The 16,571-nt window shown below is 37.3% G+C and overlaps 2 protein-coding genes across 2 annotated transcripts in view; both read right to left on the bottom strand.

Moving 5' to 3' along the window:
- The window catches only part of LOC130103056 (fibrillin-1-like), a 190,998-nt gene extending 190,831 nt beyond the window's left edge, over positions 1–167 (bottom strand). Inside the window, exon 1 of the mRNA XM_056269241.1 lies at positions 57–167. Coding sequence (XP_056125216.1) covers positions 57–117 — 61 coding nt within the window. The 5' untranslated portion in view covers positions 118–167. The remainder of the gene's footprint in view (positions 1–56) is intronic.
- A 4,667-nt stretch (positions 168–4,834) lies between these two features.
- Positions 4,835–16,402, bottom strand: LOC130103055 (protein jagged-1b-like). The gene is made up of 14 exons (XM_056269240.1): positions 16,265–16,402; positions 15,809–15,961; positions 15,540–15,698; positions 15,065–15,211; positions 14,805–14,963; positions 14,509–14,655; positions 10,516–10,662; positions 10,081–10,227; positions 9,626–9,778; positions 9,357–9,515; positions 8,882–9,028; positions 8,622–8,780; positions 5,938–6,069; positions 4,835–4,845 (listed from the first exon to the last, which is right to left on the bottom strand). Exons 1-14 carry the CDS (start codon positions 16,299–16,301, stop codon positions 4,835–4,837), a joined length of 1,857 nt encoding a protein of 618 aa, XP_056125215.1. The 5' UTR covers positions 16,302–16,402.
- Between the last annotated feature and the right edge of the window lie 169 nt (positions 16,403–16,571).

Genomic DNA, 16,571 nt, shown 5'->3' with positions numbered 1-16,571 from the left:
GGTTCGGGCAGTTCAAACAGAAACAAACTGTTCAGAGCTTCAGCTGTCAATCATACCTTTGCATGTGTTATTGCTGTTTATAGGGAGGTTTGGGTCTGTTACATTATATCCACTCATGCACGAGCAATTGTAACTCCCAACAGTGTTGTTGCATATTGAGTTTGGACCACAGACCTCTGATCTCTCGACACATTCATCCACATCTTTAGTAAAAGAAAATTACAGAAAAAAATAACAGAACCTCTTTAATTCACTGGTACAGAATGTGGGGGTCAACTCATTAAATGGCTAACATTACAATCTAATATTCCATTTAGAATTTTTTTATTCAAAGTAGGAAACACTAAACCTTTATAATGTTAGCATTAAAAACATCTTCGCTATTTTTTTTATATAAAATTAATTAGACTAATGATGTACAACAAACATCCAGTTTATTATTCAATGTTAGAGAACACAAAAATCTGAATATAAAATGTACCTCTACATGTGTTATTGATGCTGATGGTGAGATTTGAGTTTGTTACAGAGAATCCATCCAGACATGAGCAATTATAACTTCCCATTTCATTTGTGCAGTTGGAATCTGGACCACATACAGATGGACTGACCAGACATTCATCTATATCTATGGGGGAAAACACAATGTTATTTTAATTGCATGAAATAAAACTGTTTTTAAATAATTGCTTGTTATAATAACATTGTGTTATTATAACAAGCAATTATTTAAAAACAGTTTTATTTCATGCAATTAAAATTACAACAGTAAGAGTTCAGCCCAAACACTTATGGTGAGTCAAAACATTTAATAATATCTGACATAAAATAATTAATGATCCGTCAATCATACCCTTGCATGTGTTATTGCTGTTTATAGGGAGGTATGGGTCTGTTACATTATATCCACTCATGCACGAGCAATTGTGACTCCCAACAGTGTTGTTGCAGATTGAGTTTGGACCGCAGACCTCTGATCTCTCAACACATTCATCCACATCTTTATTAAAAGGAAGTTTCGAGAGAAAGAACAGTTTGAGTCACTCATTCATATGTAAATAAATTAGAATAACATGTTTACAAAAATTAAATAAAAGAATAATTACATGGAAAAACTCTAGCTTATTATTCAAAAAGTTAGAGTAAACAAATCTGAATATAAAATGTACCTCTGCATGTGTTATTGATGCTGATGTTGAGATTTGAGTTTGTTACAGTGAACCCATCCAAACATGAGCAATTGTAACTTCCTATTTCATTTGTGCAGTTGGAATCTGGACCACATACAGATGGACTGACCAGACATTCATCTATATCTATGGGAGTAAAACACAATATTATTAAAATAAGCAACTATTTAAAAACAGTTTCCTTTCCTGCAATTATAATTACAATAGTAAGAGTTCAACCCACACACTGATGGGGAGTCAAAACATATCTGACATAAAATAGTTGATCAAATGTAAGGTTACTCTTAACAGAAGATTAGGGCAGTTCAAACAGTAATGCACCAGCTGTCAATCATACCTTTGCATGTGTTATTGCTGTTTATCGTGAGGTTTGGGTCTGTTACATTATATCCACTCATGCACGAGCAATTGTAACTCCCAACAGTGTTGTTGCAGATTGAGTTTGGACCGCAGACCTCTGATCTCTCAACACATTCATCCACATCTTTAGTAAAAGGAAGTTACGAGGAAAATAACAGTTTGAGTCACTCATTCATATGTAAATAAATAAGAATAAAAATACAATGAATTAACCTTTAATAATTAGCTAGAGTTTGAGTAAACAAATGTGAATATTAAAATGTACCTCTACATGTGTTATGGATGCTGATGGTGAGATTTGAGTTTGTTACAGTGAATCCATCCAGACATGAGCAATTGTAACTTCCTATTTCATTTGTGCAGTTGGAATCTGGACCACATACAGATGGACTGACCAGACATTCATCTATATCTATTGGGGGGTGCACACATTATTATTAATATAATCAAGTATTTAAAAAGAAAATGTTTCATTTCCTGCAATTACAATTACAAAAGAAATGTTGCCTTTACGGGCTATCGGAAATGTTCTACTTTCAACTTCTGAAGTCATGATTATGAGCTTGTTCGCATTCAAGTGCTTTGTTGTCAGAAAGAACAGGAATCATGGAGGAAACCAGGTTTATTCTTGCTTATTGATTGGGAAAATCTTATTGGGCCAAAATGATATTTAGCGTCGTATTCATTGACAATTATATAAATATTCTCCCCTCTATCTAGATAGTCAGCTTGCTAAAGATTCCGGAATTTCTGTCAAATACCATACAATATGCTTCAAATGAATATTCATATCTGTAAATATGCAGTACTTAAACAACAAAACAAAATGATGAAGATGTTGTGGGAAAAACTAATAAAAAATAACAGTCACAGCTGCAATCGTTCTCCCCTCCCCATGTTTAAAGCTTATGGTACAACCAACTCGGGAACTTGGATACCAAAATGATCCCAGAGCTTCCCAGTGATAAATACGACTTGAGAGGGCATTCATGTACACATTTTTAATTAGTAAACTCGTATTTCCGATAATTCTGATAGCACAAGAAGGCAGCGTTAGAGTTTGACTCACACACTACAGACATAAAATAATTTAACAGTTCAAACAGAAACAAAATGTTCAGAGCTTCAGCTGTCAATCATACCTCTACATGTGTTATTGCTGTTTATAGGGAGGTTTGGGTCTGTTACATTATATCCACTCATGCACGAGCAATTGTAACTCCCAACAGTGTTGTTGCAGATTGAGTTTGGACCACAGACCTCTGATCTCTCGACACATTCATCCACATCTTTAGTAAAAGAAAAATACAGAAAAAAATAACAGATCCTCTTTAATTCACTGGTACAGAATGTGGGGGTCAACTCATTAAATGGCTAACATTACAATCTAATATTCCATTTAGAATTGTTTATTCAAAGTAGGAAACACTAAACCTTTATAATGTTAGCATTAAAAACATGTTTGCTATTTTTTTTATAAAATTAATTAGACTAATGATGTACAACAAACATCCAGTTTATTATTCAATGTTAGAGAACACAAAAATCTGAATATAAAATGTACCTCTACATGTGTTATTGATGCTGATGGTGAGACTTGAGTTTGTTACAGTGAATCCATCCAGACATGAGCAATTGTAACTTCCCATTTCATTTGTGCAGTTGGAATCTGGACCACATACAGATGGACTGACCAGACATTCATCTATATCTATGGGGGAAAACACAATGTTATTAAAACAAGCATTTAAAAAAAAAAACTGTTTTATTTCACGCAAATTAAAATTACAATAGTAAGAGTTCAGCCCAAACACTTATGGTGAGTCAAAACATTCAATAATATCTGACATAAAATAATTAATGATCCGTCAATCATACCCTTGCAAGTGTTATTGCTGTTCATAGGGAGGTTTGGGTCTGTTACATTATATCCACTCATGCACGAGCAATTGTGACTCCCAACAGTGTTGTTGCAGATTGAGTTTGGACCGCAGACCTCTGATCTCTCAACACATTCATCCACATCTTTAGTAAAAGGAAGTTTCGAGGGAAAGAACAGTTTGGGTCACTCATCCAAATAAATAATAAGAATATAAATAAAATGGAAAAACTCTAGCTTATTATTCAAAAAGTTAGAGTAAACAAATCTGAATATAAACTGTACCTCTACATGGGTTATTGATGCTGATGGTGAGATTTGAGTTTGTTACAGTGAATCCATCCAAACATGAGCAATTGTAACTTCCTATTTCATTTGTGCAGTTGGAATCTTGACCACATACAGATGGACTGACCAGACATTCATCTATATCTATGGGGGAAAACACAATGTTATTATAACAAGCATTTATTTAAAAACAGTTTTATTTCATGCAATTAAAATTACAACAGTAAGAGTTCAGCCCAAACACTTATGGTGAGTCAAAACATTCAATAATATCTGACATAAAATAATTAATGATCCGTCAATCATACCCTTGCATGTGTTATTGCTGTTTATAGTGAGGTTTGGGTCTGTTACATTATATCCACTCATGCACGAGCAATTGTAACTCCCAACAGTGTTGTTGCAGATTGAGTTTGGACCGCAGACCTCTGATCTTTCAACACATTCATCCACATCTTTAGTAAACGGAATATACAGAAAAAGAAAAAAGATAGTTAACTTGAATCACTCATTCTTGTAGTATATGAAGGTCAAAAATTATGTCCCAAGTAGGAAACACTGAAAATAAGATGCTGTGCAAGTTTACAATTCAAGACAAAATGTACAAACTAGCATTTCTGTACATTGTAAAAAATGTCTTTAATTTTTACTGAAAAAATACTCTAAAAATGCTTTTTTTTACCATATATGATGCAGAATTGTAAATGGTTTAACATCACATTATAAGTAATTTTTAAAACAATGAATTACCATACCATTTACGGTAACACTTTATTTTGATGGTCCCTTTTGAAAATGCTGTTGACTATAAGTTACTTTGCAACTATATGTTAACTAACTCTCATCAGAGTATTAGTAGACTGTTTGCTTAATATCTGCAAACACTTTATTGTGATGGTCCTTCAACAGACACTCTACTGACTATAAGTAATTTTGTAACTACATGTCAACTTAATCTAACCCTAACCCTGCAGTCTATTAATACTCAACTAACACTCAATGAGAGTTAGTAGACATGTAGGTGCAACGTTACTTATAGTCAACAGAATGTGTTAAAAGGACCATCAAAATAAAGTGAAACCCAATTTACAGTAAAAAAACAAAACAGTAAGGACATTCACAGAAGTCCTAGTAGTACACAGCACATATGATTACAATTTTTATAAATTATTTCTTCTTATTTTTGTTATCAGTAATGTACATTAGTGTATTTTGTTACATGTTATTGTTATTGTTATGTTATTTAGTTAATGTTTATTGCATTATTTTTGGTGTCATATGTGTTATCCTGATGGTGTTTTGTCTTTGTGTGTATGACCCTGTGCACTGTACGATTATTGACCATGTTTAATGAAAAGGCCACTTACGATGAACTCTGATTCATCATTTGACTTTCTATTGTGCCACCACACCAGTATTATTGTGGTCGTTATCTGTACATTTCAAGGTAAAAATGCAGATTTTGGAAGTAGCTATATTAACAAAATAACTAAAAAAATAAAATAATAATAATAATAATAATAATATATATATATATATATGTGTGTGTGTGTGTGTGTCTGTGTGTCTGTCTGTCTGTTAACCACACATCTCTCGAACCGTTAGTTCGATGGATTTCAAACTTGACAGGTGTCTTGCCACGGGCACGAGTAAGTGCAGTGCCAAGTTTGACGTTGTTTGGATTAGAAATGCAAAAGATATCAGTAAATATATCAGTAAAAGAAGCACACATTGGCTTTTGCCGCTCTAGCCGCTGGCTCACACTGCACACTGAGTGGCCACTCCCCAAAATAAACATTCCGACATTAGAGGGTTGTGGTTTAAAAATATCTGAATATTATATTTTATTCACAGCCATCATTTGTAGTAGCCTATTCACAAACTGTTTGCTCAAGCGTAGCGTTTTCTCGGAGTTCACTGTGTAGCTGAGTTTAGGCTCCTGTGTAAAATTAGCCTAGGCTATTCAGCAACTCAAACACACCAAACCAACAATTACTAAAAAACACACAAAAACAGATTTTGCACGGGCATTGCACTAGCACATTATAATTGCATGGATGGAAAAGACAAAAATAAATAATTAGTTTGGTGATGTTACACCTCAAACAGGAACAGCTAAAACTCACTCTAGTATTCAAACAAACTGTAAAGATATGGCAGCTCTGCACTCTCAATTTTATGAGATAAAAATGGAAAACAAAATCAGTTGATAATACTCACCCTGACATGAGTTGTAGTCTTTATTGGAGGAATTAAATCCACTCCAGCATGAACACATGTGACTCCCAATGATGTTAATACAATCTGAGTATTGACCACAAACTGACACTGCATCTTCACATTCATTGATGTCTGAAAAAAAAAAAAAAAATGTGAGAAGCTATTGCAATAATGTTAAGATTTCTAAACCACCAAATCGTGTCAAGTGTCACTGAGTAAAATCATTCTGGTCATGTTTGTAGTGTATCTGGACTGTGTCAGTTTAGACTCATTCAATTCTACATGTGAAAATGCTTTTAACCATTTGACTCTTATCCAACTCTCTCGTCTTCTGGCACCACCGAGTCTGCGTTAAAATTGCCATTGACACCTTTATGGCATGCAAATGTTTACACCCAGCCATGGGTTCAAGCCTCAAAGAGATCAGTATCTCCTCAGAGCAATGCCAGGTGGCCAAGAAAAGCTCCCTCCAAAACGCACACACACAAACCCTTCATTGAAATCTATAATTTGACTAATTCTGGAAAGAATACGATATATTCCTGTATGTTTGCATGTTTACCAGTTCATATTAGTCTAGTTATGATTTTCTAGTGTATCAGTGGAACTCTTAAGTGCTTGTAATTATGCCGTAAGCTGTATCTTTGTAATTCTTTTTCATGTTTTATTTGGTACCGTTGTAATCCGCTTAGTCTCACTGAATTAACCAGATACAGGAAATTACAGTAAAATGTATTATTCTATGCACAACAGCTTTCTGGTTAGAAATTACATCTTTTAGCAATGTCATAAACTATGCAGATGAGTTGGCTGTGACAGGACAAAGAAAAAGTTTCCCTCTCGAAATCCTTAAAGGAGATTGGCCGTTCACCCCAAAAGAGGTATAAACTCCGGTTTCCACAAAAGTATGGAACGCCAGTTCCTCCTCGTCTTCAGTCTTTAGTGCTTTTCATCTCTTCCTTCTTCATCTCTTGGACGCTCTTCAAGATCTTCTCATCGGTCCCTTAGTTTAGTTTTTCTTTTGTTTCCTGTTTCGTATTCTACTTTGTTCATTTCCACAGATGAGTGGAATGAACGTAGCCTGAATTATTTTTCTTTGAGTAACTTCACTTCAAGAGACCTTTGAATTCGCTGCTCCTTCGCACACCGGAAGAACCTCGGAGAGCGTCCGACGCTCAGAAGGAACTATCACTCACGCAGCCTTGTTCAGCAACATAAGAGAACCATATGCAAGTATTCGTTTTATCGAGCTTTAATGCGTTTATAATTCGATATCTTGGTGTCTCTCTGTCTCAAGGTTCCTGTCTCTGTGATTTTGCCATACTGTTGACCACTTCCTTTTTCTTTCACTTTCATTATCTTTCATTGTTTGTTGCTTTAACCCGTGTATATACATGTATTCCGTGTAACTTTACTTCACCTGTATACGTAGTTCCCTTTCAAGGGAACTCGAGCTGCGTTTGAGACGCGGTGGGAACGCTCTGCGTGATTGCGTCATGAAGCACGTGTAAAATCAGTCCAATGGAAGCCCGATACGTCATAGGTGACGTCATAGACCAGGAAACTATAAAGCACCCCTGAAAACAGACCGCGACAGCTTCTGTTGTCTTCAGCAAGCGCTCTCTGTGATTCTGTCCTTGTCTATTTATTGTTGTTTGTCAAGCCCAATATATATCACTATCTATCATTATGGCGAGCAAGCAAGATTATAGACGTTGTGTTGTTCCCTGCCCTCGTTACATCATGGGTGGGGACACACATCGGCTTTTTGTTGCTGTTTGGGAGTGGAGCATGCCAACAGTCAGTTCTCGAGGGAGCTGACCTCCACCTTTTAATATCCCAGATTAGGAACAACTGAACCTGTTATGTCCAGTTCGGGCATTAGATGCCTACGTTCACAGGGCTGCCCTGTGGCGTAAGTCTGAACAATTATTTGTCTGCTTTGGGTCACTCAGGAGAGGGTGCCCTGCATCTAAACAGGTGATGAGCAAATGGATAGTCAAGGCTATATCATTGGCTTATGAAGCGGCCGGTCAGCCTTCACCTATGGCTGTACGGGCCCATTCTACAAGGAGTATGGCGGCCTCTACGGCCTTAATTTCGGGTGTTTCCCTTCCTGATATTTGTAATGCGGCAGGATGGTCCTCTCCGCATACATTTGTTAGGTTTTATGACCTTGACCTCTCCACACCTGGGGCTAGGTTGCTTGCTTCTTAGTGTGCGCCTAGGACTTCACACAGAACGGGCATTTGACACTATGGCGTAGTGGGTATGGGGTTCCCACCGCGTCTCAAACGCAGCTCGAGTTCCCTTGAAAGGGAACGTCTCAGGTTACGTATGTAACCCTGGTTCCCTGATAGGGAACGAGACGCTGCGTTCGTCTGCCATACTTCCTGCATGCCCTGATCGACTTGCTTCAGACTTTTCAGAAGCTGTCGCGGTCTGTTTTCAGGGGTGCTTTATAGTTTCCTGGTCTATGACGTCACCTATGACGTATCGGGCTTCCATTGGACTGATTTTACACGTGCTTCATGACGCAATCACGCAGAGCGTTCCCACCGCGTCTCAAACGCAGCGTCTCGTTCCCTATCAGGGAACCAGGGTTACATACGTAATCTGAGACGTTTTCCTTTATTAAATACATTATATTCATTTGATTGACTGTGATCTAATGTGATTCTTACCTCTCTGGCAAAGCGGACCCTCTGAAGGGAGAGCTTGAATACATCCACAAGTGCCTCCCACAATCTCATCACACTCATGATAGGCCCTGCAGGTGTCATTGGGCCAAACATGACGCTCCTCACACTTGCACTCATATTGTGTTCCATTTAACCCACACACTGTAATAGAATAGGATTTATTGATCTGTGCTCAAACTGTCAATTTGTCCTAATACTGAACTCATCTTAGTATGTGACGTGATGAAACATTCAGCTCTCACCAGTAGTCATGTCGATATCTGTGACATTTATGCTGTTGCTCAGAGTCAAAGGTAGGCTGATATTTCTGACGAGATCCCGTAAGTAGTTCACCAGGAACAAGTCAAAGAATCTCACATCAATGTCAATCATGTACTTAGAAAGCAGTACTGCAAGAACAAACAGAAGCAGTTTGAGCCGAACAATTAGTGCAATTAATCAAATTCTTAAAATAACAAAAACGTCAGTTTTTTATATGACCTTCTTTGTAACCTAAGCATTATAAATTAAAAGAACATCAATGTGTTGTTAATATCTTTATGACAAAACTCCATACAACAATAGACCATGTGTCTTAGAGTTATTTGCAAACAAAAACAAGCACATAATCAGTCAATCCTAGTAGCAAAATGCAGTAAAATCTAAGCAGGAAAAACAAAACAAATTAATAAAAAGGGATAAAACTGATGTTGTTTTAGAATGATGCCAGTGTCTCACCTTGACAGAACTGTCCATCCACTGGAAGGGCATTGATACATGTACATGATGAACCATTAGTGATGACATCACAGGCCTCGTACGAGTGACACGTGTCATTTGGCCAAACAAACAGACCCTCACATTTACACTGATACTGAGTTTGGTTCAATGAGCACACTGAAAAGCAGAAGAAGAGTCCAAACATCAAATCATTTATGTCAATATTTATGACGTATAAAGTTTAATCTTAGCTATTTAAGATTACAAAGCAGAGACAGAGCTCGTACCAGTAGTTATGTTGATTTCTGTAATGTTAGTGCTGTCACTGATTATGTAGGGCAAATTAAAAGACATCAGAAGAGTCCTCAGCTGATCAGTGACGCTACTATCCACACTATTGATCTGAATTTCAATCAGATATTCAGTCAAAGGTAGAGTCACTGTAAAAAAAAAAGATAAAAAAAAAATCATAACAATGCCTTTTACCTACAAATACAATAATCAAAGTTCACAAACGAAAATTATGAACAGACAATGATTTTTTTCAGGCCAATAGGATTTCTTGTAACAGGTTTTTTCTTTTTAAATAACTTGATTATGTATTTAAGCAGCTTTTATCATGGCTGAAAACAGAAACAACAGAAACACACACCAAACCATATAATAGATTGAATTGATATTTGTCAAATTTACTTACAATATAAATCAAATACATCATGAAATATATGTTCTACATGCTCACCATTACATGGATTACTGATGCTGATTGGTTGATTCATATTTGTTACAGTAAACCCACTCAAGCAGGAACAGTTGTAACTCCCAACTGAGTTGGTGCAACGAGAGTTTGGACCACAGAACTCTGATGTCTTTAGACAATCATTAACATCTATATTACAAGACAATATGAAAAAGGGTATTGTTGTTATAGGAACACTGAAATATGAATGTCACTTTAATTAAAATCTATGTTTTCTTATGTTTTGGTAACTATAAATAGAGGACGAATAAGATTAAGTATGCAACAGTTAAAAAAAACGAATTGCTTTCAATTGTTAATTAAACAGTGTTAAATATGATTTTATTGCAGAAAAATTAAAAGTAAAAAAAAAAAAAAACCTACACTAGGTTAATTTCCAAATATTAGACTATATATATATGTGATTCTAGGATTTACCTCTACATGTGTTATTGATGCTGATTGTGAGACTTGAGTTTGTTACAGTGAATCCATCCAAACATGAGCAATTGTAACTTCCTATTTCATTTGTGCAGTTGGAATCTGGACCACATACAGATGGACTGACCAGACATTCATCTATATCTATAAAAAAATAAATAAAAAAATATTACGTTTAGAGTTTTAAATTACGTACAAAGTCTAAAGACATGAAAGGCTTCTGGTATTTAAACAAAAGTATGGATATTATAATTCCAAGACAGTAAATTTTTTTTAAATAATTATTTGTTTGGTGATTTCCATTACACGAGAGTAGATGTTAAAACTTCATGCTGATTTGTCCTCGGCTTTCGCCAAGATAAGCAACACTAAGACGTAGCTTTACAGTAAACTATGCTTCACCCATTTACGCTTCTTTCCATATGGTGGTGTGACTCCCCTTCTGTCCGGCGTTAACGACTGCAGTGTACGGCGCGTCAGCACACATGACGGCTGCAACTACAGTGTGGTCTCCCCAGTGGACCAGCACGACAACCGTCTGGATTGAGCCAAGTAGGGGACATCTCTAGGGTCTTCAAGTGGGCACCTTCCGTCCTCAGTGTTTCGTCGACTAGCCCACGACACCTCAAGAGGGCTCGACAGTGACTCTGGCGTCCCAGAGTCACCCCCCTCCGTCCCCCACTCAACTCAGCCCAGCTTACTGACCTCTACATCCCTCCTGCTGCTGAGACCTAACCACAATCTCACAATCTCTCCGCAACCCAACCATACACGCCAACCCGTTTGACCAAGGCTGTCGAGCCCCACTGGTGCGTTAATATGCCGTTTCAGTGGCAACAGTTCCATATGGCATATGGAGGACCAACTCTACCATATTTAAAAATAAATACAGAAATAAATAAATGCTTAATAAATAAATAAGCATACAATTAATTGCCCCAAAAAAATACAATAAACAAATAAATGTAGGTAGAAATTAAATTATACAGTGAGACATAAATGTATATATCTCTTTTAATTAGCTTCTTTATTTATTCACCTTTGTAATAATTACCTTATTTATTTATTATCCATTATAATCTTCAACTTTATTTATTAATTACTTATTTTTTGAAGTATTTATTTATGTGCATGTTATAATATTTTTGTCTGTTTTATTCTTCCTTTGTATTTTTTTACCCTATTTATTTCTTCAATGCTATTTATTTCTGCCTGTCGTTTCTACATTTCTGTATGCATTTCTGCCTCATTATGCAAATGAGGAGGGGCTGTGTCTTAAGGGGTCAACTTCTGCCCATAGAGAGCCTAAGCCCCTCCCCTCCGCTTCCGGCTCATGGATGGGACCTTATTTCGGAAAAAAATATGTATGGTAGTCAATGGCGAGAGACAACTTATCTTCTTATTCCGTCTGAACTGTGCCCTGAATTACACATATGATGTTTGTCAATTTAAAAGATAATTATGAAAGTCAAGAAAGTCGCAGTTTGTCATAAAACAGAAGAGTGCCATTTAGTTTTATGTGAAAATCGCTCAATGAATTACATCTCCCGGGAGGCGAAACAACGAGCGAAATCCCCTGCTCGTGTGTGTGCAGTCTGGTACAAAACACTCAGGCATGACGGCGTAACGTTACGATTATAACGTAAGACTATAGAACAAATGACAGACGTTAGCTTCAGTAAAGTTAGCTTCATTCATTGAGAGAAAATGTGCGCCTTTTGGGTTTGTAGTCTTTTTAATTACGTATTTTCACAGTCTTATACCTCAACAGTTTTACATCAAACTGCGACTTTAAAATGTATCTTTTAACTTGACAATCAGGGATGAGTTCCCTAATGAATATTAATGAGTCTTCCCCTACCACCCTGCAAAAAAAAAAATCGTGGCCGGTGGCATGTAGATTCGACCGATGCAGTAAAATGCTAACCAACCAATGGGCAGAAGTTGACCCCTTAAGGCACAGCCCCTCCTCATTTGCATAATGAGGCAGAAATGCATACAGAAATGTAAAAACGACAGGCAGAAATAAATAGCATTGAAGAAATAAATAGAGTAAAAAAATACAAAGGAAGAATAAAACAGACAAAAATATTATAACATGCACATAAATAAATACTTCAAAAATAAGTAATTAATAAATAAAGTTGAAGATTATAACGGACAATAAATAAATAAGGTAATTATTACAAAGGTAAATAAATAAAGAAGCCAATTAAAAGAGGTATATACATTTATGTCTCACTGTATAATTTAATTTCTACCTACATTTATTTGTTTATTGTATTTTTGGGGGCAATTAATTGTATGCTTATTTATTTATTGAGCATTTATTTATTTCTGTATTTATTTTTAAATATGGTAGAGTTGGTCCTCCATAATGGCATACCACCTACCGCAAAACACAATATCTGCCCAACCACCCGTCATTCACGCAATATACACAGGAACGCAATGACCGTAAATACTATACAACCTATACAAACAAACCAACAGACTCTTCAAGTTTTCAAGAATTCTACGAAACCGTAGCGGGGCGGCCTGTACACAGCCAGCTAGAATCTTTCAGTCTCAACCACAGCCAGTTGCTGCTCCTTTCTGCTGCTTCAGATAAGTTTTTTACTGTGCGACGCAACTCTTGGCCACTAAATCCGACGTCTCTGAGGAACCGGGTTGTAGAGTGTGCCACAAAACCTCGACAACCCACTTCCACTGGATAAACCTGGACTCTCCATCCTCGCTGTTCTGCTTCAGTGGCCAGATGAGCATACCGCAGTTTCTTCCTCTCATATGCCTCATCTACCGCATCCTCCCATGGCACTGTTAACTCTATCAGTTGAACAATGCGTGCTGATCCAGACCACAAAACAATATCTAGTCGTAGGTTAGTGGTGGCAATCTCAGGTGGAAAAATAAGCCGTTGATCAAGATCAGCCAGCATCTTCCAGTCCCTAGCAGCTTTCAGTTGTCCTGGGCGAGAATTGGTGTTAGCACCTTTTCTTGGTGGTTGCTCGCCTGGGCGGAGGAATATTGTCTTTTGCGTGTAATGTTTTGCTAGAACAGGCGGCAACTTATTGGTCATACTACGCTTGCCTTCCAATGCTAAAGCCAAACATCGCAATACTTGGTCATGGCGTCAAGTAAACCGACCTTGGCTAAGAGCCACCTTACACATACCTGCCAACTTTTGAGTTTTGCTCGGCGTGAGATTTGTTGACGGGGGGGGGGGGGGGTGGGGGGTGGGGGGTGGGTAGAGACGAGTGAGATTTGTTGACGGGGGGGGTCTCGCTCGCGCGCGCAAGGTCTCTCGCTCGCTCTACGCGGTTTGGAGCACAATCTCTGTCTCGCATGCACGCTCGCTCTAGATAACGGGAGATTTTTAACGAATTTGCGGTATAACTAGTCGATCACGAGTGGCTCAACAGGTAGATATATAGATAAACTCATCCAGGCATTTGACCGCCCGGGTTGACACTTCAGCGTGAGAAATCGGGAGTGTGGCGTGTGAACGTGTGAAACCAATCAAATGCGGGTGTCTCACGGCCAATGCGTGAGAGTTGGCAGCTATGCCTTACATCCTGTCAAAATGTGCCTTAATGTGGCAGGTGATGAACACAAAGGACAAGAGGGATCCTCTCCTACCCAGAGGTTTAGGTTCTGCGGTGATGGGAGAACATCATATGTTGACCTAATGAGGAAACTGATCCTACTCTCTTCCATTGACCAAAGGTCTTGCCAGCCCATCTTGCGTTGTTCCACACTCTCCCATCTCATCCACTCTCCCTGCTTGGCCTGGGAAATGGCCTTTATACACCTCATCCTCTCCTCCTGCTTTCGCACCTCGTTGACTACCAGCTTCCTCCTTTGAGCTGGGGCTGCCTTACAGCTCAAACAGGAACAGCTAAAACTCACACTAGTATTCACACAAACTGTAAAGATATAGCAGCTCTGCACTCTCAATTTTATGAGGCAAAATCAGTTGATAATACTCACCCTGACATGAGTTGTTGCGGCTCACAGGACTGTCTTTATTGGAGGAATTAAATCCACTCCAGCATGAACACATGTGACTCCCAATGATGTTAATACAATCTGAGTATTGACCACAAACTGACACTGCATCTTTACATTCATTGATGTCTGGAAAAAAAAACAGAGAGTGAGAAGCTATTGCAATAATGTTAAGATTTCTAAACCACCAAAACGTGTCAAGTGTCAATGAGTAAAATCATACTGGTCATGTTACAACAATTACAATCAGTACATGTGTGATCTAATGTGATTCTTACCTCTCTGGCAAAGCGGACCCTCTGAAGGGAGAGCTTGAATACATCCACAAGTGCCTCCCACAATCTCATCACACTCATGATAGGCCCTGCAGGTGTCATTGGGCCAAACATGACGCTCCTCACACTTGCACTCATATTGTGTTCCATTTAACCCACACACTGTAATAGAAATGGATTTATTGATCTGTGCTCAAACTGTCAATTTGTCCTAATACTGAACTCATCTTAGTATGTGACTTGATGAAACATTCAGCTCTCACCAGTAGTCATGTCAATATCTGTGATATTTATGCTGCTGCTCAGAGTCAAAGGTAGGCTGATATTTCTGACGAGATCCCGTAAGTAGTTCACCAGGAACAAGTCAAAGAATCTCACATCAATGTCAATCATGTACTTAGAAGGCAGTACTGCAAGAACAAACAGAAGCAGTTTGAGCCGAACAATTAGTGCAATTAATCAAATTCTTAAAATAACAAAAACGTCAGTTTTTTATATGACCTTCTTTGTAACCTAAGCATTATAAATTAAAAGAACATCAATGTGTTGTTAATATCTTTATGACAAAACTCCATACAACAATAGACCATGTGTCTTAGAGTTATTTGCAAACAAAAACAAGCACATAATCAGTCAATCCTAGTAGCAAAATGCAGTAAAATCTAAGCAGGAAAAACAAAACAAATTAATAAAAAGGGATAAAACTGATGTTGTTTTAGAATGATGCCAGTGTCTCACCTTGACAGAACTGTCCATCCACTGGAAGGGCATTGATACATGTACATGATGAACCATTAGTGATGACATCACAGGCCTCGTACGAGTGACACGTGTCATTTGGCCAAACAAACAGACCCTCACATTTACACTGATACTGAGTTTGGTTCAATGAGCACACTGAAAAGCAGAAGAAGAGTCCAAACATCAAATCATTTATGTCAATATTTATGACGTATAAAGTTTAATCTTAGCTATTTAAGATTACAAAGCAGAGACAGAGCTCGTACCAGTAGTTATGTTGATTTCTGTAATGTTAGTGCTGTCACTGATTATGTAGGGCAAATTAAAAGACATCAGAAGAGTCCTCAGCTGATCAGTGACGCTACTATCCACACTATTGATCTGAATTTCAATCAGATATTCAGTCAAAGGTAGAGTCACTGTAAAAAAAAAAGATAAAAAAAAAATCATAACAATGCCTTTTACCTACAAATACAATAATCAAAGTTCACAAACGAAAATTATGAACAGACAATGATTTTTTTCAGGCCAATAGGATTTCTTGTAACAGGTTTTTTTCTTTTTAAATAACTTGATTATGTATTTAAGCAGCTTTTATCATGGCTGAAAACAGAAACAACAGAAACACACACCAAACCATATAATAGATTGAATTGATATTTGTCAAATTTACTTACAATATAAATCAAATACATCATGAAATATATGTTCTACATGCTCACCATTACATGGATTACTGATGCTGATTGGTTGATTCATATTTGTTACAGTAAACCCACTCAAGCAGGAACAGTTGTAACTCCCAACTGAGTTGGTGCAACGAGAGTTTGGACCACAGAACTCTGATGTCTTTAGACAATCATTAATATCTATATTACAAGACAATATGAAAAAGCGTATTGTTGTTATAGGAACACTGAAATATGAATGTCACTTTAATTAAAATCTATGTTTTCATTAACATCAACACTATATTACAGAAAAAGATTAAGTGTACGTATGAATTTATGTATGTATGTATGCATATAA

The sequence above is a fragment of the Rhinichthys klamathensis genome, unplaced genomic scaffold (genome assembly GCF_029890125.1).
Source record: "Rhinichthys klamathensis goyatoka isolate OS25496 unplaced genomic scaffold, OSU_Roscu_1.1 h1tg000281l_1, whole genome shotgun sequence".
In the NCBI taxonomy this organism is placed as follows: domain Eukaryota; kingdom Metazoa; phylum Chordata; class Actinopteri; order Cypriniformes; family Leuciscidae; genus Rhinichthys; species Rhinichthys klamathensis.
This window is presented reverse-complemented; position numbering and strand designations above follow the sequence as displayed.

Bases quoted from the DNA above. Each gene is read 5' to 3' on its own strand.
- LOC130103055 (XM_056269240.1), bottom strand. From the start codon at position 16,301: ATGAATCAACCAATCAGCATCAGTAATCCATGTAATG. The intron at 15,212-15,539 runs GTGAGACACTGG...TTGTTCTTGCAG, and splicing joins GGATGGACAGTTCTGTCAAG to TACTGCCTTCTAAGTACATG. The intron at 9,029-9,356 runs GTGAGACACTGG...TTGTTCTTGCAG, and splicing joins GGATGGACAGTTCTGTCAAG to TACTGCTTTCTAAGTACATG.